Source organism: Equus caballus, chromosome 1, assembly GCF_041296265.1.
Source record: "Equus caballus isolate H_3958 breed thoroughbred chromosome 1, TB-T2T, whole genome shotgun sequence".
Classification (NCBI taxonomy): domain Eukaryota; kingdom Metazoa; phylum Chordata; class Mammalia; order Perissodactyla; family Equidae; genus Equus; species Equus caballus.
Window position 1 is genome coordinate 79,519,535 of NC_091684.1, and position 27,788 is coordinate 79,547,322.

At 47.1% G+C, this 27,788-nt stretch overlaps 2 protein-coding genes across 7 annotated transcripts in view; both read left to right on the forward strand.

Annotated features, from left to right (window-relative positions):
• The window catches only part of NUP133 (nucleoporin 133), a 51,383-nt gene extending 45,913 nt beyond the window's left edge, over window positions 1-5,470 (forward strand). For all 5 annotated transcript variants that reach the window (XM_001497676.6, XM_023646301.2, XM_070228373.1 and 2 more), the window contains one exon: window positions 2,822-5,470. In XM_001497676.6, the coding sequence (XP_001497726.1) occupies window positions 2,822-2,958 (137 nt within the window). In that variant the 3' untranslated portion in view covers window positions 2,959-5,470. The remainder of the gene's footprint in view (window positions 1-2,821) is intronic.
• A 4,066-nt stretch (window positions 5,471-9,536) lies between these two features.
• On the forward strand, window positions 9,537-12,707 carry ACTA1 (actin alpha 1, skeletal muscle). 2 transcript variants are annotated; one of them, XM_005602627.4, is made up of 7 exons: window positions 9,537-9,845; window positions 10,697-10,837; window positions 10,930-11,254; window positions 11,469-11,630; window positions 11,724-11,915; window positions 12,052-12,233; window positions 12,319-12,707. In XM_005602627.4, the coding sequence occupies exons 2-7, from the start codon at window positions 10,709-10,711 to the stop codon at window positions 12,460-12,462; spliced, it is 1,134 nt and encodes a 377-aa protein (XP_005602684.1). In that variant the 5' UTR covers window positions 9,537-9,845; window positions 10,697-10,708; the 3' UTR covers window positions 12,463-12,707. The 2 variants fall into 2 exon arrangements, with proteins under 2 accessions (XP_005602684.1, NP_001304187.1); NM_001317258.1 differs by lacking the exon at window positions 9,537-9,845 and adding an exon at window positions 9,850-9,863 and having other exon boundaries at window positions 12,319-12,518.
• The last annotated feature ends 15,081 nt before the right edge of the window (window positions 12,708-27,788 follow it).

The window sequence follows — 27,788 nt, forward strand, 5'->3', positions numbered from 1 at the left end:
GAGAAGTACTGTGGGACTAATCACACACACCAGTGCTCTGAGGTTGAAGAGACGTCAGCTCTTAGTGTTTGAGTTCCATAAGCTTTCATCTTAGAGCCTATCTGTGTTGATCTCCTAGCATTACTTTTCATATTTTTAGTCTCTTGTTTAACTAGTCAAATATAAATGCAATTCTGTGAGTAGATTACTGGGAACTTCCCTCAGAATTGACCTGGACTTTCTTTATTTATTTGTGAGGAAGATTGGCCCTGAGCTAACGTCTGTTGCCAATCTTCCTCTTTTTGTCCAAGGAAGATTGTCGCTAAGCTAACATCTGTGCCAGTCTTCCTCTCTTTTTTGTGTGGGATGCTGCCACAGCATGGCTTAACGAGTAGTGCCAGATCTGCACCTGGGATCTGAACCTGTGAACCCCAGGCTGCCAAAGCAAAGCTTGCAAACTTAACCACTATGCCACTAGGCTGGCCCCTAACCTGGACTTTTATTTATGAAAATGGATAGTTGGTGACCCCGCACTGACAGTAGACTCAATGAGTGCTTTCATTTTCAAAGATGAGCAAATAACACAAAGGTTAATTAAGCCTTTTCATTGTCAAAAAATAAATATAAATTAAAATTTAAATAAGGAAGGAATATAGCAAAAGAGAATATGTTTTGCTTGAAAATACTTAAAATTCAGAAAGAGCTAAAATATATAAATTTTTCTCTTTTCTATATTTGGAATTGAAGAAATAACTGGATATGGTTGGTTTCTCTGCACTGCTGGAGAGATTCTCCACTTGAGCCTAATAGATATTAGAAAGCATTTGGACCCCAGTCTGATGCTTTCCATGAAGTTAACTTCTCTTAAAAGTCCCACAGAACTGAAGTGTGGCTAATTTAGTATTTAGTGCTATTTAAATGTCTTTTCAGTTTTTGCTATTCTATATTATAAATCAGAGATGAAAAACAGGAATGAAAAGTTATAATTTTACAACAAGAAATAAATTTTGACCAAAGGACAAAAACAAGTAGAAACTATTATATAAATATATTTTTAAATGGTATATATGTTTATTATAAAAACAAGCCAAAGACATTTATTTTTGGAACCCTTTTAATAAGGCTTTTGTGTACAATGGTAAATGTTTTTAAAGTACAGATTCTGCAGATAGAGAGATGTAGGTAGCCTCACATTGTATTTCATAGGCTTTGACAGCCTGATTTCAGCCTGTGGAATGAATTCATCCTACAGATATGTTTGAATTACCCACATGGAGCTTTCCCATTTGTTTTTACGTGTTGTTGAAGTAGGTTACGTAACAGAATGCACATATCATGACATGGAGTTTAAAATTCTTTCTAATAAATCATCAGCATTTAATAGTTGAGAAGAGTTCTTATAAAAGTCTTGTTTTCTGACTTCTCTTAAAACGCAAAAGATTTGCCTATACCAGAGTGAAATATTTACCTGGCAACAGTCAGCTGGAGCTGATGAGCACTGCCCGCTTTGAATGGACAGCGGCTCTGAGTTTACCAACACCCCCGGGTCACCTTGCTCACGCTCCTGCCGGACCTCTGCAAACATTCAAGTTTCTACCCCTGCTCCAAAGAACAGGAAGGATCCGTCAAAGATTAGGTCTAAACAGAAAGCATGCAGTATAAGAATAGAAGTCAAGTAAGATGTTAGGTTTCTTTTAGAGAATTGGTCTTTTAGAAATTAATGTGATATTTTCATGATTATAATACTATTTTGCAGAGAAAGTCTTTATTAAAAGCATGTTAATTGTAGTAAATTACATATAAATATTTTGGATTTAGTTTCAACATTTATTAACCCAGATTTTTATTGTCTATCAATTAAGTACAAAGAATGGTCCTAGGCAATTTGAGGGTATTAAAAAAAAAACCTGGAGCCAGCCCTGATGGCCCAGTGGTTAAAGTTTGGCGCTCTCACTGCTTCGGTGGCCTGGGTTTGATTCCTGGTCACAGAACCACACCACTTCTCTGTCAGTTGCCATGCTGTGGTTGCGGCTCTTGTGGAAGAACTAGAAGAACTTATAACTAGAATATACAGCTATGTACCGGGGCTGTGGGGAGGGGAAAAAGAGGAAGATTGGCAACAGATGTTAGCTGAGGGTGAATCTTCCCAGTAAACAAAACCAAACCCGCTAATTGATTTTGAGAACCTTACGGTAATATAACAATCTATAAAAAATTGTCATTAATTTAAAAATATTCTGCTAGTTTTATTTATCAAATGAGAAAATTGTACATACTTTTTTGTAACTACATAGATATCAGTTTAAACAATCCATTTAATCAGTGCTCACTGGCTTTCCAGCTCTATAGAAGACTGATGAAGAATGAAGAAATGATTCTTTCACCTATCTAGTTTTAGATTTAAACTTTACTACATTTTGAGATACCATAGCTAGCTTTCATGGCAGTATTTCTGCTAAACTATTTCCCAAATAGGTAAAAATATAATTGTTTAAAATACTTGTTTTCCAGTGATTAGTTGAAAACATCCGTGTTGAGAGAATGAATTAACTGTGGAGAAGAATGAAAATACTTGAGATCTTGTTAAAGACTTTAAATAGATTGGCTATTTTGACCACTAAGAGGAAAAAGCACTCAAGCAGCCTCTTCTAAGTAAAGAATGTCATGTTGTTAGACCTGCAAGTATGTTTGACAGATGGAAGGAATGTAGAACAAAGTATTTCCCAATAGCAGAGTGACATTATATTTTAAGTAGAAGCACAGGTGGTTTTGTCATCAATCATCTTAATTCGTTTGAGAGTTTTATGAAAATACAAACGTCTGTCTATGTTTGTGTTTATAGGCATTCAGCTCAGTGAATATCTACCGGAAGTGAAAGACCTACTACAAGCAGATCAGCTGGGAAGCTTGAAGTCTAATCCTTATTTTGAGTTTGTTTTGAAAGCAAATTATGAATATTATGTCCAGGGACAAATGTAACTTTTTCTAAAAATGGCCATTGTTCCTGGAAATTTGTATAAGTGTGTCCTTATAAAAATTTTAGGCCTAAACATCTGGAAGTTTGTGCAGTTTTATAGCGTGTATTGCTGAGTTTTTTATACTTTATTTGGAGCTACTATAAAACAGCTATGTAACTATAATTGTTAGTTGCATGATATTTTCTCTTTTCCTTTTTTCCATCTGAAATTTATCAGTTGATGTTTCTATACTTGCTGCTCTTTCTTTTTAATCTCATTCCATCCAGGGTTCTAGACTTCTTGTCCTGGTTCTGGCTACTTGTATGCACAGATCACTTCTAGACTTCAGTTTCTTTAACTCTAAAAATAACAAAATTGTACTGGGTTGTCTCTGAAATGGCCATGACTGGATATTGTGCACTGAAGAGAATCTGGAGTGTTTGGTATCTATTTTGGTTAGGGCTAATGGGAAATATCTAGTAAGATAAATGTGAAATTTTGCTGACTTCTTATAGGACAAAAGACAAAGTAGAGTGGGCCTAACTCATGTGAGCTTGATAACTGATTAATTCATTGGTAAAACTTGAAAGTTTTCTGCATAAATAATAGAATATTAATGGAAGTATTTTAGTGAATAAAACATTTATGTGGCTTTCTAACCTATCTATAAGTTCCGTATATTAAATTTATAGTATTAGTGTTAGTTACAGTCTTTCAGTATGGGGATTCAATCAACTTCATATATTTTCAGGGTGATTTACACTGAGTTCCAGCTTTACCACAGTCTGTCTAGCTAATATAAAGCATGCACAATGCTAGAAACCATTATAGGGTTTCTTAATATGGCATCTGATTTAACTGAAAAGTAGTAGTTCTTAAAGTTTCTTTGTCCTAACCAATGTCATCACTCAGTTTTAATCTGGCTTTAAATAAAGACCAGAGATTGGGCAGGGAGTTGCTGGCATATTCAGACTTGGCCCAGTTGAATGCTCACTAAATGACTTGCTCCAACAGCTGAAAAGGTCAGCAGTTAAATATGGTAAAGAGAGTCCTGTTCCTGTTTCACAAAGCGCAGCCGTCATGCCCTCTCCCCTCCAGGCTGTGAAGCAGCCTTTGACCGTGTTCGGGAGAACTGGTTAGTGGAGCTGTTTGCATTAATAATCAAAGGGAGGAAGTGAGGAGCCTGGTCTTTTTCTGTTTGCAGCTTGTGTGTTGGGACAGCATCAGGGTCCGGGTTAGGAATATAGGGAAGGTCCAAGAGGAGTTAGGAAGAGGAGCTTGTCAGAGAGCAGGTCAGAAATCGTTGAATTCTTATGTTATGAGATGAGGCTTTGGTTTTACAGAGACGTTAACAGTTCTCACCTGTATGATCCTGGCAGGTAGTAATGTGCTCTGGGGACACAGGATTGTGCCACCCTCACATGCCGCCACTAATCTAATTATCCCTAGTGTGACAGGATAGCCAATCTGATGATGCCTCTGGCCCTGCTGATTCTGTGGATGTGAAACTGCTCTCATAGTGTCGTCTCGTGGTCTGACTGAGGGGTGAGAGGTCTCGCTCTTCCAGCACTGTCTCCTAGAGGCAGTAGCTATAGCACCACAATGGGTGGGTTTTTAAAAATTATTTTAACAGTAATAGTGAAATTAAGGCCTAAGATTTTGAATAATTTTTTCTTCTGAACTTCAAAAATTTGTTCTACATCATCTTTATCAAAGAATCATTGATTTTTATATAAATTGAGTAATTGATAATGACAAATTATAATTGTGCTTTAAAGGCGAGACTGTTTTCTAGTGAAAGGGAAACTTTGATTGGGAAGAGGTTTTTCCACTCCTGTCTCTGAATGCTGTTCTGAAAGTTGCAGTTTGCGGCTTTCATTAAATCAAATAATCAGGTTGTGATTCTGATAATGAGTAGCAGGCCTTGTGTGTTGGAATGGCTTAAGAATTTGTGAATGTGTCAAGGATTAAGGCAGAACTTGAGATATGTATGAGACTCACTGAAATCCATAGTGAACTAAAAGACTACTGATACGCTCTGTTTTACGGTTTTCATTTTCGAAGAAAACTTATAAAAATTGGATTGTGTTTCTTTTTTCCTTTGGGGTCTGAATCAGTTTTCCTGAAGTGTCACTCACTGAGCGTATGGGGGCTGTGGAAGAATCAGGGTGTGCCCATAGTTCTCACAGGCAGCTAGTCTTCTCCGGTAACTTGTGAACAGAAGGAAACCCACTCCAGGATGACGTTAGATTCACGCTCACTCTGCTGCGATCCCACACACCTGCATGTTTGGAGGCTCCTAACTACGGGAATATTGACGTAGCCCCACCCAGCTCTTCCTGGACACTGTATTCAGAGAGTACCTGAAGAGAGAATAGCTTTACATATTTCTACGTAAATCCTCTCATTAAATACCAAAGTACAGTTTAAAAAATTCATCTTGTGTAATTCTAAAATTAAAAATATACTGTAGGAAATGTGAAATGTATTTGGGAAAAAAAGTATATTGAAAAAAATAAACCATTATAATCTCACCAGCCAGACATAACTTCAGTTACCATTTTGAAATATATCTTAGAATGTTTTGGAATGTGCATACTATTATATTTTGTAACCCACTTATTTTGATGTGAGATATTGTATTTCTGTATATCTTTAATCTAGTATTTCTCAACCTTTTTTTTTTTTTTTAAAGATTTTATTTTTTCCTTTTTCTCCCCAAAGCCCCCTGGTACATAGTTGTGTATTTTTAGTGTGGGTCCTTCTAGTTGTGGCATGTGGGATGCTGCCTCAGCATGGCTCAGTGAGCGGCGCCATGTCCGTGCCCAGGACTCGAACCAGCAAAACCCTGGGCCACCGCAGCAGAGCGCGCGAACTTAACCACTCGGCCACGGGGCCAGCCCCTCAACCTTTTTTTCATTATCACTCTTCCTAAGGAGACTACAGTTTTTCCTAATCACTCCACGCCCACCCCCTGTGGAAGTTTAATACCACAGACATGCTGTGTATCTTTTTATGGACTATGATCTTTGGAGGCCGCAAATCACTGTAATATCTAAGATTTTTTTCACCCCACTCTCCAAGAACCAATTTCCCACCTCTTTGAGAATGCATGTCTTCAGTGTTTTTCAAGATATAATTTTTAATGACTGCAGACACCTTACCACATGGCTGTATCATAATTTATTTAACAGCTCCTCTGTCTCACTCTTAACAATCTTAAAACATGCAGGTTAATGGTTTTGGTAGTTAGGTTTTTTGTGGGGTTTTTTTTCCGTTTTAAATAATACAAGAATAAATCTTTGTACAGAAATCTTTGTATGCTCCAAATACATTTAAAATTACCCTGACTCTTCCTGTTGAGTTATGATGACATGCGTTTAGTGAACAGTTCTAATAATTTCTAATTTCCTCTGCTCACCTCTTCTACCACCCCAGCCCTCTCTCCTCCTCCAAACACTTAGAAGAAAGATACCGTACCACTTATTGAATTTTTCTTATGTCCCAGGTATTTGCCTAGTTTTAATCTTCAAGTCAGCCTTAAGGAGTAGGTAGTGTCCTCAGTTGAGAGTGCTCAGTCTTTCTGGAAGTGACCTGAAGGTCACATAGCCAATGAGAGTGGGCTGCATAGCCAGCTGTGCTTTACTCCAAAGCGCAGGCTTCTCACTAGTTCATTATACCAGGTGTAAGAAGGTGGTAGGGGAGGAGGAGAGAGGACCAGGCCCTGAGAGATGGCCAAGGCAGAGCAAGTCTCAGAGTGAGAACATCCCCAGCACATCCAGGCCCTGCCTTCCTGGCTGCCATGGGTTGACCTGATGTTTTCAGATGCGTGGCTTGTGAGGAGAATAAGTTTGGTGTTTTCCTTTATCCACCTGGTCCCTGGAATGTGTCTGACTTTGAGTTTTGCCAGCCAGCCCCACTCACTATTGTTTTTGAGACTATAGATGATAGTTGCAGATGAAGCCATGACTTCATTTCAGGATGCCTTTGGCCCTTCATTGGAAAACATCCCTTGAGGATCTGTTATGTTTCCAGAACTATTCCAAGTATTGGGGAAGATTAAAGGAAGATAGAAAGCAGTCCTCCACCCTGCCCGCGCCTAGTGGAAGGACGGGTGGCCTAAGCCTCTGCCCTGCTGCCAGCTGCCCTGGGACCTGGGATGTGTTATCCAGCTCGTGGAGCCTTGGTTTTCTTATTTTTAAAACTGAAATGAATGGTGCCTATATTATTTACCTCGGGATAGTTTAAAAAGTTAATGGGAACAACATGAGTGAATATAAAATGTTTTTGCAAATTCATGTTTAAATTGATAGGAAATCAGATAGAATGCTTAGACTGAGCAAGACTGGGATATTACAGACATGTGAGGAGTTGAGGGGACAAGGCCGGAGGGAAGGGAGGTGTGAGCACGTGGGCTGACTTGTGGCGGAAGGGCCCTGTCAGAGCATCAAGAGCTGAGGCTGCACCTGAAAACTTAGAAGCAGGAGCTCTCTGTCGAGCATGCCTGACATGGCTGACCTTTACTCAGTGATGGTTCTCAAAAGGGTGCACAGGCAGTAACCCGCTTACTCAGGCGAGGCAGGCCACTGGGTGCTCCCCGAAAGTGTACATGTATGGAGGCAGCTTTTCCACCCGCTTGTGAGGTCTGTACCCTCAGCCAATGAGAGTTCACAAGACCAGATTGGGCCTGAGCCGGCCCTGGGCCGACCCGCAGGGACTGTTTAAACCAGGCCAGGTGGGCGGAGAGCAGAGGTCCGGGCCAGCCTCTCAGGGCCGGTCCCCCTGCCGTGTGCTGTACTAGCAGATCTCCATTAGTATGTGAGCGTTTGGTTCAGAGCTTTCGAATGTGTATTTGACTCTAATTCTGAGCTTAGAAGGGTTGGACTGAGAAAGAGTTTTGGAAAATATTGATAACCCCATTCCCCTTCAAAAGGTCCACGTATTCTTAGGTATTCAGTGAATGATAGCACATTTTTTCCTACCTTCAAAGCCAAAATGTAAGCAATTCCCCTTATATTGTACATATAATGCATTTTCAAGGTGGCTTTTTTCTAGTGTCTCCACGACTCACTGACGCAGGGGACACAAGGTATGAGAAATGAAATGGAGTTCTGTCATTCATTCATCCATTCTCTAAAATAATAGAGCTAAAAACGAAACGACAGTAGCTTTTAATTGGCCCTTTATACTCACTACATAGGGCCCATACTAACGAAGGCGCTTGTTTTTCAAGTGACTGATCATTTTTTGGAAGGGCTGCTGTGATGTGGGCTACAGAGGAGGGTTACATCCTTAGCCCAACTGCTGCCTTCCATGACCAAATGTGAATTGCAGCTATTTTGGGAACAGTTAAGTGCATCAGAAAAATGAATGATTCCATTCTGGCTTGCACCACATCACTGATGTGACATGTGAAAGCACGTCACTGAGTTCATCACAGAAAATTTTCTCCTTGTGCCTTCTACAGCAAGGTTAGAACTGTTCTTGTCCCCCACCCCGAAAAGAAAAAAGCGACACAGGCACCAACTGGATGACCTCCTCTGACCCCCATTCTGCCTTACCATAAGTAGATCCAAATCCTTCTAGAAAATTTGAAAGGCATATCCCCATCTATCAGTGGTATAAATAGAACCGCTTCAGCAGGCTCGGGTAGGTGGTGACTCCAAGGTGGACTGGGAAGCAGCCTGGCCTTGGCGAGGCATCATTCTCTAAATATAAAGATGAGTGTGCTCAGCCTTTGCGGAAGGAAAAGTTGCTACCCATCCTAGAGTGCAATGTCCTTGTCCTCGCTGGGAGGAAGGACGAGCAAGGCTTCCTCCAGTAAGAGCACCTCACCAGTTTCCACCTCCACGTAGTGGGTTGTGTCCCAGGAGAGGAACACTCAGCCCCACGGAGGATGTGGGGGTAGGGCACTCAGCTAGGCTCATGGCAACCTGGGGTGGGTCAGTCCTGGAGGAGAACACCCCCAAAATTCACTCCATGAATCCCGGAGGGCACTGCACATCACCCAGGCAGGCCAGTCCCGGGTGCCCTGGCTTTGTGCCCTGCGCTGCCAGAGTCACCGCCTGGGCCTGTCCCCGGGAGCCCCACACCTCCTCCCTGCCGCTCCGCCCTTGCCTCCCGCCGCCAGTTGTCTGTGCCGAGACAGCTGCAGCCCTCCCCCTGCCCCGTGGCCCTCTGCTTGGTGGGGGTGGGGGCCGACTTGGGTCAGCCCTCTGGATTTGGGGAGCTCAGCGGTGGGGAGGGAGAAACGAAGATCACTGGGGTGGTGAGGAGGGTCGCCCTCATTCCCTGCCTGGGACGCCGGGTGTGACTTCTTTTCCAGTCCTCTCAGGCCTACCACTTGGGCACGGCTTCCTCCTCCCTGTGGTCGCATGTGAGGGTTTGAGGGTCTGAGTAAAGAACCGAAGGAGTGAAATATGGGAGGCACCTTCCGGAGCGCCCAGTGATCGCCGAATGGACAGGGGTGGGGTGGCCTTTCGGACAGGTGCAGCTCGGGGAGCGCAGGCGCACATGCGCACCCACAGGCACACACGGTGACCCTCGCCCCACCCCATCCTCTCCAGCGGGCAACTGGGCCAGGTCGGGAGGGGCTAACCCGCCGGGGACACACACCATATACGGCCTGGCCGGCGTTACCTGGGCCCAGGCCAGGCCGCTCCTTCTTTGGTCAGCGCCGGGGACTCGGGCGGGGGCCCAGGCCGCGAACTGGCCAGGGGAGGGGGCTCTAGTGCCCAACACCCAAATATGGCTCGAGAAGGGGAGCGACATTCCTGCGGGGCGACGCGGGGGGAGCGCCCGCGGGCTATATAAAACCTGATCGTGGAGACAAGCGGCCACCGCAGCGGACAGCGCCGCCGAGAGAAGCCTCCCTTCCCTTCCGTGGAGACCAGGGCCTGAGAGCAGCAGGTGTAGCCACCCGCCCAGGTAGGGTGGGAGTGGGAAGGGGACAGCGAGACAGGGCACCCCCTAGGGGAGCCTAGAGAGCTCCGGGGTAGAGCCCAACCGACTCACTGGATCAGCCCCAGGCCTGTGCCCTGCGCTGCGCCTTGGTCCCCAAAGCCATATGTGCTTTAAAGAGGAGACATAGTCAGCCTTTGGAAACGTCTCCAAATTTATCACTGGCCCCTTTGGGCTGCTCTATCTGACATTTAGTATGTGCTAGGTAGATTAAAGGTTTTGCTTTAGTTGTCCCAAGGTCAATTCACTCCCAACCTGGCACCAGAGCCACACAGAAGCAAGGGCCACTACTCCCTGGGCTCAACATCAGGTGAAAGGGTGTCTCTGTTGTGAACATGGAATGTCGTGGGGGTCTAGAATAGGTCGTTCCTACCTGGATGGGGCATCCAAGCCCTTCCCATGGGCATCCCCTTTCACCCTCACACTTGCCCAGCAAACAGATATTGCGGGCCTTAACCCCCTAGATGAGGCCACCGAGGCGCAGAGAGGGTGGGTGCTAACATCTAGCTCTTGCAGCAGGTGTCCTGCAGCGAAGGCAGAGAGGTCTCCAAGGACAACATGCCCCTGGGTTCCCGGGGTGTAGAAATTCTCAGTGTGGTCCCCACAACCCTGTGCCCCTCTCCTCAGGGCAGCGCAGCTTTAAGCACGGACCCGGAGTCCCTTTGGCCGCTCCGCCAGCCAGATGTGCAGCGCTAGGGGCTGAGGGTATCCATAGTTCCCGGGAGAAGGAGGGAACTTGGGAAGGCGGGGCCTCCTGCGCTGACGCACCGTGCATCTCCACCGCCTTCCTGTCCTTCCAGAAACCAGACACCATGTGCGACGAAGACGAGACCACCGCCCTTGTGTGCGACAATGGCTCCGGGCTGGTGAAAGCTGGCTTCGCCGGCGATGACGCCCCTAGGGCCGTGTTCCCCTCCATCGTGGGCCGCCCTCGTCACCAGGTCAGGCTGCCTGTCCGCGGAAGTCCCCACGCAGCCCAGCCCCGCGCCACTCTGAGCCGCGGTAACGTGTGCGTGGTGTCTCCACTCCGCAGGGCGTCATGGTAGGTATGGGTCAGAAAGATTCCTACGTGGGCGACGAGGCTCAGAGCAAGAGAGGTATTCTGACCCTGAAGTACCCCATTGAACACGGCATCATCACCAACTGGGACGACATGGAGAAGATCTGGCACCACACCTTCTACAACGAGCTCCGCGTGGCCCCCGAGGAACACCCCACCCTGCTCACCGAGGCCCCCCTCAACCCCAAGGCCAACCGCGAGAAGATGACCCAGATCATGTTTGAGACCTTCAACGTGCCGGCCATGTACGTGGCCATCCAGGCCGTGCTGTCCCTTTACGCCTCCGGCCGTACCACCGGTGAGTGCCTGCGGGACCACGCCGCCCAGCTCGCGGCTGCTCCCCTCCCCCGACACTTCGCCCCCAGCCTGCACCCAACACTTTCCCTCCCGCACAACCAGTACCTAGTGCGGGCCTCGCTCCCACCGGCGGGGCCGGCCTGCTGCGGCCCGCGCCAGGTCTAGGGGCGCCAGGAGGCCTCGCTCACTCGCTGCCACGTCCTCTCCCCGCGCAGGCATCGTGCTGGACTCCGGCGACGGCGTCACCCACAATGTGCCCATCTATGAGGGCTACGCCCTGCCGCACGCCATCATGCGCCTGGACCTGGCCGGCCGCGACCTCACTGACTACCTGATGAAGATCCTCACCGAGCGTGGCTACTCCTTTGTGACCACAGGTGCGCGGTGCCCCGGGCACCCTGGGCGGGCTGGCGGCGCGGGCGGCCCCCGGCCCTGAATGAGGGCTCCTCTCCTGCCCCTGCCCCCCACAGCTGAACGCGAGATCGTGCGCGACATCAAGGAGAAGCTGTGTTACGTGGCCCTGGACTTCGAGAACGAGATGGCGACGGCCGCCTCCTCCTCCTCCCTGGAGAAGAGCTACGAGCTGCCCGATGGACAGGTCATCACCATCGGCAACGAGCGCTTCCGCTGCCCGGAGACGCTCTTCCAGCCCTCCTTCATCGGTGAGACCCGCTCGCCGCCCGCCCATGCCCCCGGACCGCGCGCGAACCCGTCCGTCCCCGCCTGTCCCCACCCGGTCCCTGGAGCCCGTCCCAACCGCTGCGCCCGCCTGCTCACGCTGCCTCCTGCGGTCCCCAGGCATGGAGTCGGCGGGCATCCATGAGACCACCTACAACAGCATCATGAAATGCGACATCGACATCAGGAAGGACCTGTACGCCAACAACGTCATGTCGGGGGGCACCACCATGTACCCAGGGATAGCCGACCGCATGCAGAAGGAGATCACGGCTCTGGCCCCCAGCACCATGAAGATCAAGGTGGGCGGCGGCCCACGCCCTACGCCCTCGAGTGGGCTCAGGGATGCGGCCCCCCACCTGACGCTCTATCTGCACTCTCTTACAGATCATCGCCCCGCCTGAGCGCAAGTACTCAGTGTGGATCGGGGGCTCCATCCTGGCCTCCCTGTCCACCTTCCAGCAGATGTGGATCACCAAGCAGGAGTACGACGAGGCCGGCCCCTCCATCGTCCACCGCAAATGCTTCTAGACCCCACTCCGCCAACAGCGTGCGAATTCTCCTCAGGACGACAATCTGCTCAAGTTGCAGGTGGCTGATCTTGAGCCACAGCGCAGCAACTTTCTAACAACTGCCGTTGCTGCCTCCGCAAACGACACAATGTTTATAATGTGTACATACATTAACTTATTTACCTCATTTTGTTATTTTTAAACAAAGCCCTGTGGAAGGAAATGGAAAACTTGAAGCATTAAACTCAGCCATTCTGTTACGCAGCGCAAAGTTGTGTTTATTTGCTGGGGCTAGGGAGCAGTGGGGACAGGGGAGGACAGACTCCATAATCCTAGGTCACTTCTCACAACACTCCGAATGCGTGCGCTCCTTACAAGACCTTAGTTAAATCTTCCCGTACTCACGGCTTCTCCCTCTGGGTCAGATGCATTTCCAAACACTGGCTGGCCCATCGCGGCCCGACTTGAGCCTTTGGTGAGGGCTGAGGCGTCCCTCTCCGTCTGCTCGGCGCCCCAGTCAGCAGCGGGCCCGGGCCAGCTGCGGGCGGGCGGCCCTGGCGCGGCGCCGGGCGGGCGCTGACCGTGGTGCTGGGGCCCGAGCGCCGCCGGCAGAGCGCGTTTCCGCTCCTCCCGCGGCGGACGTTTCCTCGCTGAATCGGTGTTTCCCACTGAATCTCGAGATCTAACTGAAAGGTTGTGTTCTGCATTTAATGAACTAGGTTTCGTTTGTAAGTAAAAACAATCACTTCTCTTCCTAATTGGGAAGGCCTTCGCTTCGTCCCAGGTGATGGTGGTATTTGAAGAAGCGCCCCTTCCAGCTTGGGCCTGGGGAGGGGCGGCGCCCACAGGTGGGAGGAGGGCTAGGAAAGGCCAAATGAGCGCCCCAGAGAGAAGGACAGCGCATGCTGGGCGGGGCGGGCACTGAGGGCGCCGGGCAAGGAAGTGTCAGCAGGGAGCGGAGCTGAGACGACAGTGGGAGAGAGGAGGGAGCAAGGGAGAAAGATCAGCCCCTCAAAAGCTTTAAAGGCGCAAATGTATTCACAGAGTTTGAATTTCTATGGGAGAGCAGAATATCTTTTTTAAAGTAGCTTAATATTTCCTAGCCAAGATTCCAAAGAGCAGTGGTTCCTAAATAAAATAAATTCTGACTCAAAGAAGGAAGTAAGTTTATAAGGAGAATTAACAATATAGCAGTGTTACATGCCGCATAGCGATATGTTTATTCCCTCCTTTTATGGCCTGTTGAGAAGCTTCTGAAATCTTTGAGGCCTCAAATCCATATATCAATGAAATAAATCATTCAGTAGAATGTAAGATTTTAATAAAAGTATGATACCATGTCCACTGAAAACCATCGGTTATTGCTCCACCCAAGGTGGATAACTAAAAATGGATTAAATTCTGGTCTTTCAGAGGAATTCAGGTTTTATTGATAATAATAAACATACACATGCATGTCTGAGCAAACACAGTGCACACATACACACAGTCTGAATAATTCACGTAGCCAGAAGCCTGGAAAAATGTCAGAATTACATGAGTTAGCTAACTGTCATAATAAAACATTTTTTAACCAAACTTCCAAAACACTTCATTAAGATTCAGTTAGGTATGTAAGGAGGTAATGACCCAGTTCTCCTGTGGTCATAATCAGTAAATGACTTGTGATAATTTAGAACTCACAGAAGTTCTCAATGTAATCTGGTAGCATTTCCTGACACACTATCTTTGACATCACTCTTTTCCTGAAAATGTGCAAAAACTATGAACTGTGTGGTTTCACTGGAAATGTGCCAAATCTAAAAATTCCCTTTCCTTTTCTGACACTTCTCTAAAAAGAAACAAGCATCACACATTTTATTAGTGTTCTATATCTTTCCTGCTTTCCTATTAGGTTGTGATTATAGGTATTTGGTAAATTGTCTTACCTATATTAATCCTGAGAGAGGATTTTTGGTGTGGTGTAATAAAGAATGAGTATTTAAAAAATTATATCTAAAACCTATACCAATATTTGTGAGGAGAGAAGTAACTATTCCCACCGCCCTCTGAGAGCATGTAGTGATGAGAAGCAAGAAGCCCCTGTGTGGCCACAGTGTGGTTGGCACTAGAGGGAATAATGTCATGGCTGATTCCCCACTGAAAAGCCATCCCAAGAGAGTCGATTTTTGGAACACTGAGAGAATTGAAAACAACACAGCACTTTCCCTACCCATTGCTTCTGATGTATTTCCTTAGACCTGGCAGTAGATCTTGTGAGGGATTTAAATGCACCTGTTTCCTTTTCACAGAAGATTGTTAAATTATCATCAATTTTTTTTCATACCAAATCTATATTACTAGTATCCGGTTGAAGAAAGAAGGAACAAAGGAGAAGATGAGAAGAGAGAATGTGCCAGGATTAAAAAGAGGGATTAGGGTTGAGTGAGAAAATGAAAGGATCCTGGACTGGGGTACACCCTAGGCTCTATCATTTAAAGCTTTGGAAGTTAGAATTAGACCATGGAATTTTGTGGTCCCTCCCAGATGCATTTGTCCCCTGATCTGTTACCCCAGATGTGGCAGAAGCCACAAGAGGTTAATGGAACATTTTATTGCCCACCCACTATGTGCAAGAGGTACAGAGAAGGTTGATATGGTCCCATCCTCAGGAGCTCACTGTCACAATCCCCTCCATCACCAGGTGCTTATGTCTTGACTCTGATTACCGCAGAGCCTGTTGGAGCCGCTGGCTGTGAGGGAGGCAAGGCCCACCCTGCAATGCGAACCATCATCTGATCATCTGTGGACATCATGGCTGTTTGGCAGCCTGTTCAACTACTTGCCACTATGAGGCTGGCCCTCCTCCACACAGCATTGTTTTCTGACAAAGCTGGATGAGTTACAGATGCTGGCTCTTATGGGGAAACACTTCCCTCATTGTGCTCAAGAAGGCCTGCCCCACTGCTGGCCTTGGGGACACAGAGTAGCCCTGCCTCTCACCCAATAGTGCCTCGGCCATGAGGACTAGAGGTGGAAATGGGCTCACACAACAGGCTCGCACTGCCCATGTGGGCACTTGTGTGTTCAGCCTACCTGCCTGCCTGCCTCCTTTTCCTCTCCATCTCATTTCTGTCACTTTCATTGCCTTTCTGCCTTGCACTGTCCTTTGAAAGGCATCCACTTTAACACTGTTGATATGTCATAGGCCTTTTGAGGAGTTACCACAAGCTAATGATCTGTGCCTCAAATGCAGCTCTCAAAAAGAAGCTGATAAAATCTGGCTTTGATGGCACTCTGTTAGGTAGTCATCACAGTGGAAACACAGGGTTTCTGGTCCACCTGCATTCTTGTCATCCACAGCCAGAGCCACTCTCCCAAGCAGGCCACAGGCTGCAACTTCCATAGGTGGTATGGAGTAGCAAAGGCAACTGGAGGTTAGCTAACATGAATGGGAACATGGAGCACTTCACCAAAGGTGGCCCAGTCACGCAGGAAGCTAGAGGGCCCATCACTGGGTGAAGGAGCCCTGCACCCTCTGATTGACCCTGTCCCCCTTTATCAGTTTCTTAATGGCTTATCTTGATATCGAGCAATTTCTGGGGGTGACGCGTGAGTGAAAGAAAAATTGTGAAAGGTGCAACGATGATGTTGGTGGTTCTCATAAGTGTCAAGATTCTTTTGCAGGATAATCACTGGGGTTTCCTAATCCTCATCAGGATGCAGAGGGCTCCTGGTCATGGGGGTTGGCCTCAGGAGCAGCAGATCTCCTATACATCATGGACAAAGGGGCAGCTGTCAGACCCTTGGATCTTTATCCAACCCTATCTTCCCTAATGTCCTTCATGGTACCTGTACTCGGTGCCTGTGGCTGCTGTAAAACTGGGTGGATTAAAACAACAGGGACTTTTTTTCACAGTTCTGGAAGCTAGAAGTCTGAGTTCAAGGTGGTGGCAAGGTTGGTTTCTCCTGAGGCCTCCCTCCTTGGCTTGTAGATGGTCATCTTCTCCCTGTGCCTTCACTTCAACTTCCCTGTCTCCCTGTCTGTGTCCACATTTCCTCCTTACAGAACATCAGTCAATTTGGATTTAGGGCCCACCCTGATGACTTCATTTTAACTTAATTACCTCTTTTAAAGACCCTGTCTCCAAATACAGTCACATTCTGAGGTACTGGGGTTTCGGACTTTAACACGTGAATTTGGGGGAGGGGGATAAAACTCATTGTGTAGGCAGCAGCAACAGAACCCACCGGTAACAATTCATTCTAACAGGTCGTGCATCTCTCAGGTTAATACTGTGTCTTAAGTTATATGAAGTACTTTCACATACATGAACTCATTTAATCCTATAAATTATCTAAGACAGGGATTATCATTCCACCTTTATAAATTATAAAAGCGAGGCTTCAAGAATGACTGACTTGGGGCTGGCCCCGTGGCTGAGTGGTTAAGTTCACGCGCTCCGCTGCAGGCGGCCCAGTGTTTCGTTGGTTCGAATCCTGGGCGCGGACATGGCACTGCTCATCAAACCACGCTGAGGCAGCATCCCACATGCCACAACTAGAAGAACCCACAATGAAGAATATACAACTATGCACTGGGTGGCTTTGGGGAGAAAAAGAAAAAAAATAAAATCTTAAAGAAGAAATGACTGACTTGCCTAAGTTTATAAATTAGTAAAAGCAGTAGAGCAAAGACTTGAACTTACAACTCTTAACTCTATTCTTTTAGTTTCAACCTTGATGTATCCTTATATTTTATATGTATTTCTTGTAATCAGCATACGGTGGAATAGTTTTTCCAGCCTGACAATTTAGTCTTTTAATTAAAACATTTGGTCTACTTATATTTACTGTAATTACTGCTATATTTGAGTTTAAATCTACCATTTTATTTTGTGCTATTAGTTCAACCTATTCAAAACCTAAAATTAATCAATACTTTTACCTCCTTGGACAATACAAGGCCATTTGAGGACTGTCAATCCATCCATTTACTCTCCTCCTGACTCGTTACATATTTTCGTTCTATCTTTTAAAGCCCCCAGATGTTATTATTATTTGTTATGTATCAGTCACAGTTTTAACCTCCTCAAGATTTTATAATTGTTTTATACAATTTAGATTTGCTTGTATATTAACAATTTTCTTCACCCATTTCTTTGCCCTACAGGTCCCTTCAAGGGGAATCACTTTCCTCCTGCTTGAAGCACAGTCTTCAGAATTTCCTTTTGTGAGGGTCTGTTGGTTGCAAAATCTCTCAGTTTTCGTCTGTGTATGCCTTTATTTCTCCCTGATTTTTGAAAGACATTTTCTCTGAATATAGAATTCCTGGTTGACAGTTATTTCTTTGGGCATATCATTGGTTTGTAAACTGGCTGTGTATACAAAGGGCAAGGAGAGACTAAAGAAAGAGGCAGCCACTCTAGATGGGTAAGTGGCAGGTTCAATAAGCAAGGAAACTTACATACAAGGCTTGTCTTGGGTGGCCACAAGACAAGTAGATCTCTGTACCCACCCACCAGAATCTTAAAAGTTTATATAGAGGCCTTAATGGGATTCAGTCACGTATACCGTCCAGATGTTCTCAACACCACCTTACTCTCTCCAGGTTGAGTCCTTGGGGCAGCTTCTAGTGCAGGGAAGGCAAGTGGAACGTAGAGTCCAATCCCTTCAGAGAGCCATTGTTGTTGTTGAGAAGTTAACAGTCTGTCACTTCGAGACAATCTGCATTTCCCTCTCCCCACCTCTCAGCTGTTTTATTTTTAAGATTTTCTCTTCACTTTTGATATTCTGCATTTTTTCTGTGATGTATGTAATTATGGATTTCTTTTTACTTATCTCATTTTGGACTTATGACCTTTTTGAATATGTGTATTGGTGTCTTTCAATAGGTTTGGAAAATTACCAGCCTTTGTTTTTTCAAATACTGCCTTCAGTCCCATTTTTTTCTCCTCTCATTCTGAAGAACTGACAAATTCAGCTTCACCAAATTTAAAATAGCTGCTCATTAAGGGACACCATTAAGAAAATGAATAGTCAAGCCACATACTGGTAGAAAATATTTGCAAACCATATATCTGACAAAAGACTGGTATCTGGGCTATGCAAAGAACCCCCATCATTCAATAACAAGCACATTAAAATGCAGTAAAATGGGCAACATATTTTGAACAGACACTTCACAAAAGAAGATACACAAATGGCCAATAAGATAAGCACATGATCATACTCATTAGGATGGCTATTATCAAAAACAAACCAATAGAACAGAACAGCAAGTGTTGCAAGACTGTGGCAAAATTGGCACACTTGAGCATTGCTGGTGGAAATGTAAAATGGTGCAGCATCTGTGGAAAATGGTATGGCAATTCCTTGAAAAATTAAGGATAGAATTGCCATATGATCCAGCAATTCTACTTCTGGGTATACAACCCAAAGAAATAAAAGCATGGAGTCAAAGAGATATTTGCACACCTGTGTTCACAGCAACATGATTTATAATAGGCAAAAAGTGGAAGCAGTCCAAGTGTCCATTGATGGACGAATGGATAAATAAAATGTGGTATACAATGAAATATTATTTAACCTTAAAGGGGAAGGAAATTCAGAAACATATTACAACGTGGGTGAACTTTGAGGACACACACTAAGTGAAATAAACCAGTACTCCAAAGACAAATACCGTATGATTCCACTTATGTCTCGTATAGGATACCTAGAGTAGTCAAATTCATAGAGACAGAATGTCGAAGGGTGGTTGCCGGGCGGGGGGGGGGGGGGGGGGGAGGATTGAGGAGTTTGTGTTTAATGGGTCAGAGTTTCAGTTGGAGAAGATGAAAATATCCTGGAAATGGATGGTAGTTATGGTTGGACAACAATGGGAATGTGAATATACTTAATGCCATAGAACTATACACTTACAGATGGTTAAAATGATAAATTTTATGTTATGTATATTTTACCACAAGTAAAAAAAAGATAAGTGCATGAAAACATGCTCAATGTTTTTAGTCATCAGAGAGAGGCAAAATAAAAGAACAATCAGATACTACTATATACCTACTATCCTGGCTAAAATTAAAAAGATTGACAACACTAAATGTTAGCAAGCATGTGGAACAACTGGAACTCTCATACTTTAAGTAGGAATGTAAAATGGTACAACCACTTGGGAAACATTTGGCAGTTTTTTATAAAACTAACCATACACTTACTCAAATACCTGATAATTCTATTCCTGGGAATTTACCCATGAAGATTAAAAACATACATTCACATAAGGACTTGAACAAGAATGCTAGTAGCAGCTTTATTCATAATAGTAAAAACTGGAAGCTACTCGAGTATCCATCAATAGATAAATGGGTAAACAAACTATGTGTAGCCATATAATTGAATACTATTCAGCAATAAAAAGGCACAAACTACAGATACACACAACATGGATGGATCTCAAATACATGCTGAGTGAAAGAAAATTTACGCAGAAGCATATATATTGTAATAAGCCATTTATATGATATTCTAGAACAGGCAGAACTAGTCTATGGGATAGAAAAAAACAGAACAGTGGTTATCTCTGGGGAATAGGGTGGAGATTGAAAAGTAGTATGAGGAAACTTTTTGTGGTAATGGAAATGTTCTATATCTTGATAAAAGATTTTGTTACACAGATCAAATTCAGTGACTGCACACTTAAGTTTAGGGCATTTCGTTTTATGTACATTTTAAAAGAAAAATTGCAAGCAAAAAATAGAATGTCAGAATTTCAGATATCCTCTTACATTAAAAAATTTTTTGTATTTTTCATTTTAGGGGGTTCATCTGAATTGCATTGTGAGTAATTTCCCCTAATTGGTCTTCCAACTTACTAATTTTCCCTTTAACTTACTTAATCTATTGTTAAATCCTTTTGTTCAGTTTTAAATTTCTGTTATTGAATTTTTCACTTTTAGAAATTTTTATAAATTCCGTTTCATTCTTTTTCAAGCCAACTAGGTCATGTTTTTATACTTTTCTGTCCCCTGTGCATATTTGTTAGCTTGTCTCTTACTTCTGTAGAAGTAGAGCAAGCATGGTTTTTATAGTATAGATCTAATAATCCAAGTAACTGACGTCTTGGAATTTGCTTCTGTTACCTGTTGTTTTGGTTCTTGCTCATACACCATGTTTCCATGTGTACTTGACAGAGTCATATTCACTGTGCTTGAAAAATTACTTGTAGGACACTTGGAAACCTAGGAAAAAGAGGCTTTCTCCAGAAAGGATTTGTATTTGTTTCTGCCAAGGATCTCCTAGGAAACCACTAATTTTAGACGATGTTAAATGAAATTCACAGCCTGAGGTATCTTGATTCCCCCAGGTGGTATGAATTTGGGCTGGGGATACACGTGAGGACTCAGCTTGTGTTTACAATTTCCCAGAAATCTGCACCCCACATGCTCGGGGCCATGTGAAAGGCATTTTACCTCTCAGATCCTTGAGCTGCAGTGTGGGTAGGGTTTACTTCTGGTTTCCACCTTCAGTCTTACCCTGTGGTGTAGCCCTTCAGGGTCCCAGCTTCATGTGGGGAGGCCCTAAGCTTTACAGAGCTGTCAAACCCCAAGTGCAAGGTAACTGAGATACGCAAGCACTGTAAGGGCTAGCGCACTTTCTAGAATTGCCACACTTCTGGCTTCCCTCAGATTTTGGCCTAGTAATGCCTGACTATCTTCTCAACTCTTCAGTGCTTGTAAGAGTTTTACACTACTTTATTCAGCTTTTTTAGTTGTTTTCAACAGCGGTGTTGACTCTGAGAAGTTAGCCTGCCATATTCTCTAAGACTAGGACTCAACATCTCTTACTTCTCAGGCTTGGCTTTAGCTCCCCCTGAAAAACAGCTCAAATCTCACATACAGGCTTAAGGAATTTTGCCCCAAATTCTGCTGTCTTATATTAGAGCTGTTGTTTTTTCTCTGCCTACCAGTGCACTGGGTCTGAAAAGTTCCACAGGATAACAGGGCACCCGCTGGGAGGCAGAGGTGCCTGGAGCCCTCGCAGCTCAATGCTAATGTGCCATGTGTCAACAGGGATCTGCTGAACCATGAAAACAAGAAGAGTGAAAGGCCAACGGGACAAAGGAACTAGGTCAAAGTGATCAATCACCACGACAGCTTCTGTGGGTGGGATGATGGGGGATTTTCTTCTGCCTTTTTATACTTCAATATTTCTTCTAACTTTATCTTTTTTTCAAGAAATGTGTGTTATGTTAATATTAAAAGTATTTAAGTGAAAAATTAATAAAATAAACAGAACAGAAAAGGCTCCACTAGCCCAGCAGCCCTGAATGGTATTTCCAGTAACAGAGCCGAGTTTGGGCAGATCCATTTGCAATCCTGCTGGAGACCAGAGGCTGGGTTCCTGAGACAGGTGGAGGAGCTTAGGATTTTGGGCTGGGCAGCGGATCAGACAATGGCTGCGTCATGCATGATCCCAAGGTGGCACCTGCTGGAAGGAGCTAGACTTGCTCCTCTCATTTCTCTGCTCTGAGCTCCAGAGGAGTGCCCAGTGAACTCTGCAGCCAGCAGTGGAAGAGAGCCTCTGGTTCTAGAGGCATTTCTCGTCTGGCTCTGCTGTTGGATTTCCATCTCTGATACGAGGAGGATGACCCGCTTGTTGCTGGTCCCTTGTTCCTCTGACGGTGTGTGAATCTGCCCTACTCACCCTTCCTGGTGGGGACACATGGGAGAGGAAGGAGAGGATGTTCTGAAGCATCTCAGGATGCAGGGCAAGGTGGTGAGCAAGGAGAAGCGGGAATCTCAATGCCACTAAAGAGCTTCTCCACGCCCAAGTTCTCTGCAAAGTTCTGAAAAGCCTCCCGTTTTACACTTTGCCCTTCCTAAACCAGAGTGCTCAAAATTCTCCCCCCTTGCCCTCCCCCCATCCAGTCCATTCATCAACACATATTTATTGACTATCTCTTCCGTTGCAGGCAATGAGGTACTATATGGAATATCTTGACTGTACTTGAACCTCTCCAGTAAATACTTAAAAAATTTGCCTGGTACACTTCATCTCTGTCTCTGGAATCCAGATTTTCCTCTAAGATTTGTTTCAGCCTTCTAGTGCTCGTGCAGAGCAGACAGGTGGAGAGCAGGACCATGAAGCAGAGCCAGGCCCAGGCAGAATGTGAGCTCAGGCCACCAGGGATACTGAGGCTGAACCTGCCAACCTGGGCCGTCTCTCTCGGGAGGAGTGGCGCATTTCTTCCTCTACAACACTGACATTGGAGGCCAGGAGTTTGAAAGCTGAGGATCCGGCACCTCTGAAATTATGGAGAGTCTCTCACTCACATGGAAAGACACACCTTGGTCTGGCTGGGACGAGGTGGTGGCCGTCGTCACACCTGCACTGGACCGCCCTCACAGCGGCTGCTTTCTCAAGTCTCTGCACTCTGGGCACCTCACTTGCTGCACCCCAGCCCCTGCCCTGCGCTGATGGCTCTATTTTTTCCCAAGGGCAATCTAGGTACTGTGAGGCAGACAGATTTGTTCCAGGCCACAGGAGAACACAGGGTCATGGTTCACAGCCAGGGAAGTGTCCTTTTTCCTCCACCCAACTTCCCGGTTATCCAAGGACACAGGAGTGGGAGCTGTCTTTATCCTCAGCCCGAGAAGTCAAGACATCCAAAATCTAGTCTTCTTATTCTTTAACTCATTTTCCAAAAGGATCCAGAACTCTGTCACTCCACTATTGCCCTGCTTATTGGCACACCCTCCAGTCATCAATTAATTGGCTGATTTATTCAACAAACATTTACTGAGCTCCTACTGTGTGCCAGGCCCTGTGCTAGGGGATGAAATATGAGTCAAGAGAGTCAGGGGCTGGACAGTCAGGGAGCTTACAGTGTAGTGGGGGGACAATTATTTATCAAACAACACAAATCAAGAAAGTCTCTAAACTCAGGACATACTACAAAGGAGAGGCATGGCATTTGGCAACATAGGATAGGCCAGGGTGCAGGGACGGGTTCTGTGAGCAAGTGCAGGTCGAGGCACCTTTGAAGAGTCAGTAGGAGTGAGCAGGTGAAGTAGGGAGGGCACAGCTCCTGCAAGGCCAGATGAGGGGTGAAGGTGAAGCATCCCAAGGCCTACAGGGAGGGGGGTGCGGCTGGGAGGGAGTGGGATGGGCTAGGGCGATGTGGGGTGAGGCTGTATTTTTCTTTATTCTAACAGTGATGGAAAGCCATTGAACTATCTTAAGCGGGAAGGACAGAGACAGAGAGAGAGAACCCAGCATCTCTGGGGCAGGAGGGAGATTCCATAAAAACTCCCAGGTCTCTGATTCATATTTGGATGTTCACTGAAACATGGGGTGCCGGGAAGAAGTTTGTGAGCATGCCTAAAGTGTGGAGCCAAGCTGACTAGGAGTGCAGAAAGAGGAGCTGCTGGTGGGGAGGGTAGAGCAGGCCTGTGTCTAACATGCAGCATGTGGGGCCTGGGCCTGAGATGGGGAGTGAGGGGCCTGGGCCTGAGATGGAGGGTTGGGGCCTGGGCCTGAGATGGAGGGTGTGGGACCTAGGCCCTGAGATAGGGAGTGTGGGGCCTGGGCCTGAGATGGGGAGTGTGGGGCCTGGGCCTGAGATGGGGAGTGTGGGGCCTGGGGCTGAGATGGGGAGTGCGAGGCCTGGGCCTGAGATGGGGAGTGTGGGGCCTGGGCCCTAGATGGGGAGTGCGGGGCCTGGGGCTGAGATGGGGAGTGCGAGGCCTGGGCCCTAGATGGGGAGTGTGGGGCCTGGGCCCTAGATGGGGAGTGTGGGGCCTGGGCCTGAGATGGGGAGTGTGGGGCCTGGGCCCTAGATGGGGAGTGCGGGGCCCGGGCCTGAGATGGGGAGTGGGGGCCTGGGCCCTAGATGGGGAGTGCGGGGCCCGGGCCTGAGATGGGGAGTGGGGGCCTGGGCCTGGGATGGGGAGTGTGGGGCCTGGGGCTGAGATGGGGAGTGTGGGGCCTGGGCCTGAGATGGGGAGTGCAGGGCCTGGGGCTGAGATGGAGGGTGTGACTTGGGCTGCAGCCATTTCACTTCCTCTCAGTCCAGTCCAGCATAGGTGCTGGCAGGGAGGGTCATTAGAACTGGAGTGTTCCCTATAGAAAATCAGGAAAGACCACAGGAGAATGAGAGTTTGCGCCATTTTGGCGTTTCCTACCATCTCAGGCACTGGCAGTGGAGTCTTAAGTGGTAAATGAGCCTTGGAGAAAGCTCCCTCAGACAGCATGGCTTTGTCTAGTGTCTGCTCTGAGGACCTGTATTCTGGGTGCTGGGAATGGGAGGGGAGAAAGAGGAAAAGGGAGAGGGGAGGAGGGAATGGGAAAGGGGAGGAGGAGGAGGAGAGAGGGGAGGAGAGGGGAAAGGGGAGGGGAGAGGGGAGGAATTGAAAGGGGAGGGAAGAAGGGGATTGGAGGCAGAGGAGGAGAGGGGAGGGGAGGAGAGGTGAGGGAGTGGAGGGCGCAGCTGTCTGCCCTGCTCTGCTGCCTGCCTGCTGCTTGCTGGTGAGTCACAGTGCCAGCTCCCACCGCCTGCCTCTATTTTTATATCAGTGCCTGCTCATATCTGACTTGTTAAATAAGCCTCCTCACTGGTGGAGGGGAATCTGATGGCAGAGGATGAGGACTAAATAGTCTAAATAGGAATCATAAAGCTATCCCTCTCTCTTATTAGGAGATCTTCACCTTTTTAATAACCAGGTGCTTTAAGCAGCTGCACAGGGGTGTGAAGAGTTGCCAGGCCTCTGGCAGCAACAACGATTCTGGGAAGGGGAGCAGAGAGTCAACCAGAACAACAGCCTGGGCTTTGGCCCAAAGGGCGGTGGCAGCTGCGGGAGGGGTTTGGGGAAGCTGTGCTAATAGGCACTTAAATGTGACACTCGGCATAATAGGGCTCCTCCACAGGCTGTAGGAAGGCCGCTGGCATCATGCGGAGTGGAGCGGATAATAGATATTTAGAAACAAGCGTAAGAGACTGAAGTTGGCAGTCAGATGCCAGGGGCTACCATTCTACAAGCCATTTTACCTTGTGCAAATAGTTCAACGTCAGTGAGCCTAAATTTCCTCGTCTGTGAAAGGGGGTGGTGTGTCCAGGCTTGCAGGGCTGGAAGATTACAGCAAACTGACCAGAGGTGCTCAGTGTCAATGTCAACTGTGGTGAGAGGGAGGCTGGGAGCCTAGTGCTTCCTTTTGCTATGTCTTAAGGAGGGCTCTTCCCCCGCCCCCCCCCCCCCCCCAATGCCTTCTAGAGAATTGGTGTTGCTCTTTCTCTGGTCTGTGATGGGGACACAAACCTTTTTGAGGTCATTGACAGGGGTCAAGGGTAAAAGGTGCTCTGCCATGTGCCTTTGAGCCTCTCTGGGTCTCAGGCCCGCACCTGGGAAAAGAAGACATCTTGGCTAATCTCCCAGATGACATTCCTCCTCCGAGGTTCTATACTTCCAACAACTCGGTTATTTGTGCATCTAAGTCAGGGACTGCTATTTGGGTCCTCACTCCTGAGTAACTGGTTTGCATCAAATCATGGGGTGAATATTATGTCAATGCTGGTGCCTTAGAGGTACTCAGAAGAGGAGAATTAGGGTTTACTCTTGCGGGGAGGAACTGGGTGAGCTGGGAGCATGTGCCCTTTTCTCCATGCTTTGTGGAGGGGTGGACAGCTAGAGCTGATGTGTGCCCTTGTCCCCAGGATGGATGCCAGCCCTGCCATTCTCTCCCCAGCTCTTCAGCCTGGTGGAGAAGAAGCATGAGCATCTCTGATCTGTCCTCTAGAAGAATCCCCATGTTCAGAGCAACATTCTGGTGACCCAGGGCCCAGGGCCTGCCTATGCATTGAGGCTGGGGGCTGGACAGGCTGAGCCCCTGACCCCGGCACAGCTCCCCCTGCCCTGAGGGTCACACTTATAGCAACAGGCACCTGGCCACTGGCACAGGCTTCTCCTTCCTGGGGACTCTCAGGCAGGCAGCTGTCCTCTCCTTCACACACTGCTCGACCCTAGAAGGAAGCAGGGAGACACTGACAAGTGGCCTGTTTTTTTTTCTTTCTCCTTGGGCAAGTAAGCATGGCTTTAAACTCAAACCTTAAAGCCAAGAGTGGCTTTGGTGGGCCCTGGGTGAGAGACAAGAGCATCTAGACCCCACCAGGGAAGCACATGGGGCCAGCCAGGCTCCCTGCACATGCTGCGCTCTCCTGCCCCATCTCCTCCGATCTCCTGCCTCACCTCCTCCCTCAATTGAGCGCTGAGGCTCATTCTCCTGGACACCGCCTCTCAGTGCCTCAGGTGCCCGCCTCCCACATGCCAGGGAGCTCATCCCCCACCATGCGCCTCCACATTTCCAGTCAGGTGTCCAGACTGTTTCTCCTTTCCTGAGCACGTGGGGAGCTCATGTGTGCCTGTCCATGGCCCTGGGCAGATGGCAGTGTGCCCGTCCTAGGGGAAAAGGCAGCTTGGCCTTGAACTGCTGAGACACTCTCCACCACCCAAGCCTGACTTGGGTCTTCTTAATCTTGGGTGCTCCTTAAGAGCGGTGACTAAGCCTCTCTGAGAATGGGGCTCCCAGAGCCATAGTTCCTTCCACTGGGGCTGGTTGAGTGAGTCTCACAGCATCTCTGCCCATCATGAACTGGAATGAGAGGATCTTCCCTCCACAACGAAGGAGCAGCTGGCTCAAGAGGAAAGCTAGAAGTAGACCCATTTTGCAGATTTGAAAAACCAGGCAGAGAGTTGATCATAAAGTCCCAGGCTGCTGTTGCATCAAGAAGCCTGTGTCTCTAGACTGTTACTTTCTCCTGAGTCGTGGAATGGCTGGGGGACGTAGTGAGGGGGTGGGTAAGTCTGGGCAGCCCTGGAAATACGGAGCTATCAGGCTTCTTCCTGGGTGAAATGTAAAAGAGGGCATTGCCCTCTTAGATCCCGTCAGTCAGAGTCAGCATTGAGGACAAAGTCTGCTACCTTCCTTAAGCAGGTTTTTAAATTTTCTCTTTTCAAAGTGGCCTCCACTCGTTCTGTGTACCTGGTTTTCTGCTTCACGGGTTTCATTATTGCGTGAACTGAAAGCGCCCGGAGTGTCCATTGCTGGCCCTGGAGCCTGAAGGCAGGAAGGAGGGTGCTGGCAGAGAGCAGCCTGCCTGGGCTGGGCTCACTGTGACAGCTGGGCCACATGCCTGCCATTCCCCCCTGCACGCTCATCCTCTCAATATAGGGTGCTGCTGGTGTACCCAGGCAGGGGCCTCTGGCTCCAGGGCGGCTGCCTGGCTGCTTTAGGGCCAGGCCAGAGGGGCCAGGCCAGGGCAGGTGTCGGCTTTCTTCCTCTCCTTGCATGGCCAGGGCCTGCAGCCTGCGT

Bases quoted from the DNA above. Each gene is read 5' to 3' on its own strand.
- ACTA1 (XM_005602627.4), top strand. From the start codon at position 10,709: ATGTGCGACGAAGACGAGACCACCGCCCTTGTGTGCGACAATGGCTCC. The intron at 10,838-10,929 runs GTCAGGCTGCCT...TCCACTCCGCAG, and splicing joins TGGGCCGCCCTCGTCACCAG to GGCGTCATGGTAGGTATGGG. The intron at 11,916-12,051 runs GTGAGACCCGCT...TGCGGTCCCCAG, and splicing joins CTTCCAGCCCTCCTTCATCG to GCATGGAGTCGGCGGGCATC.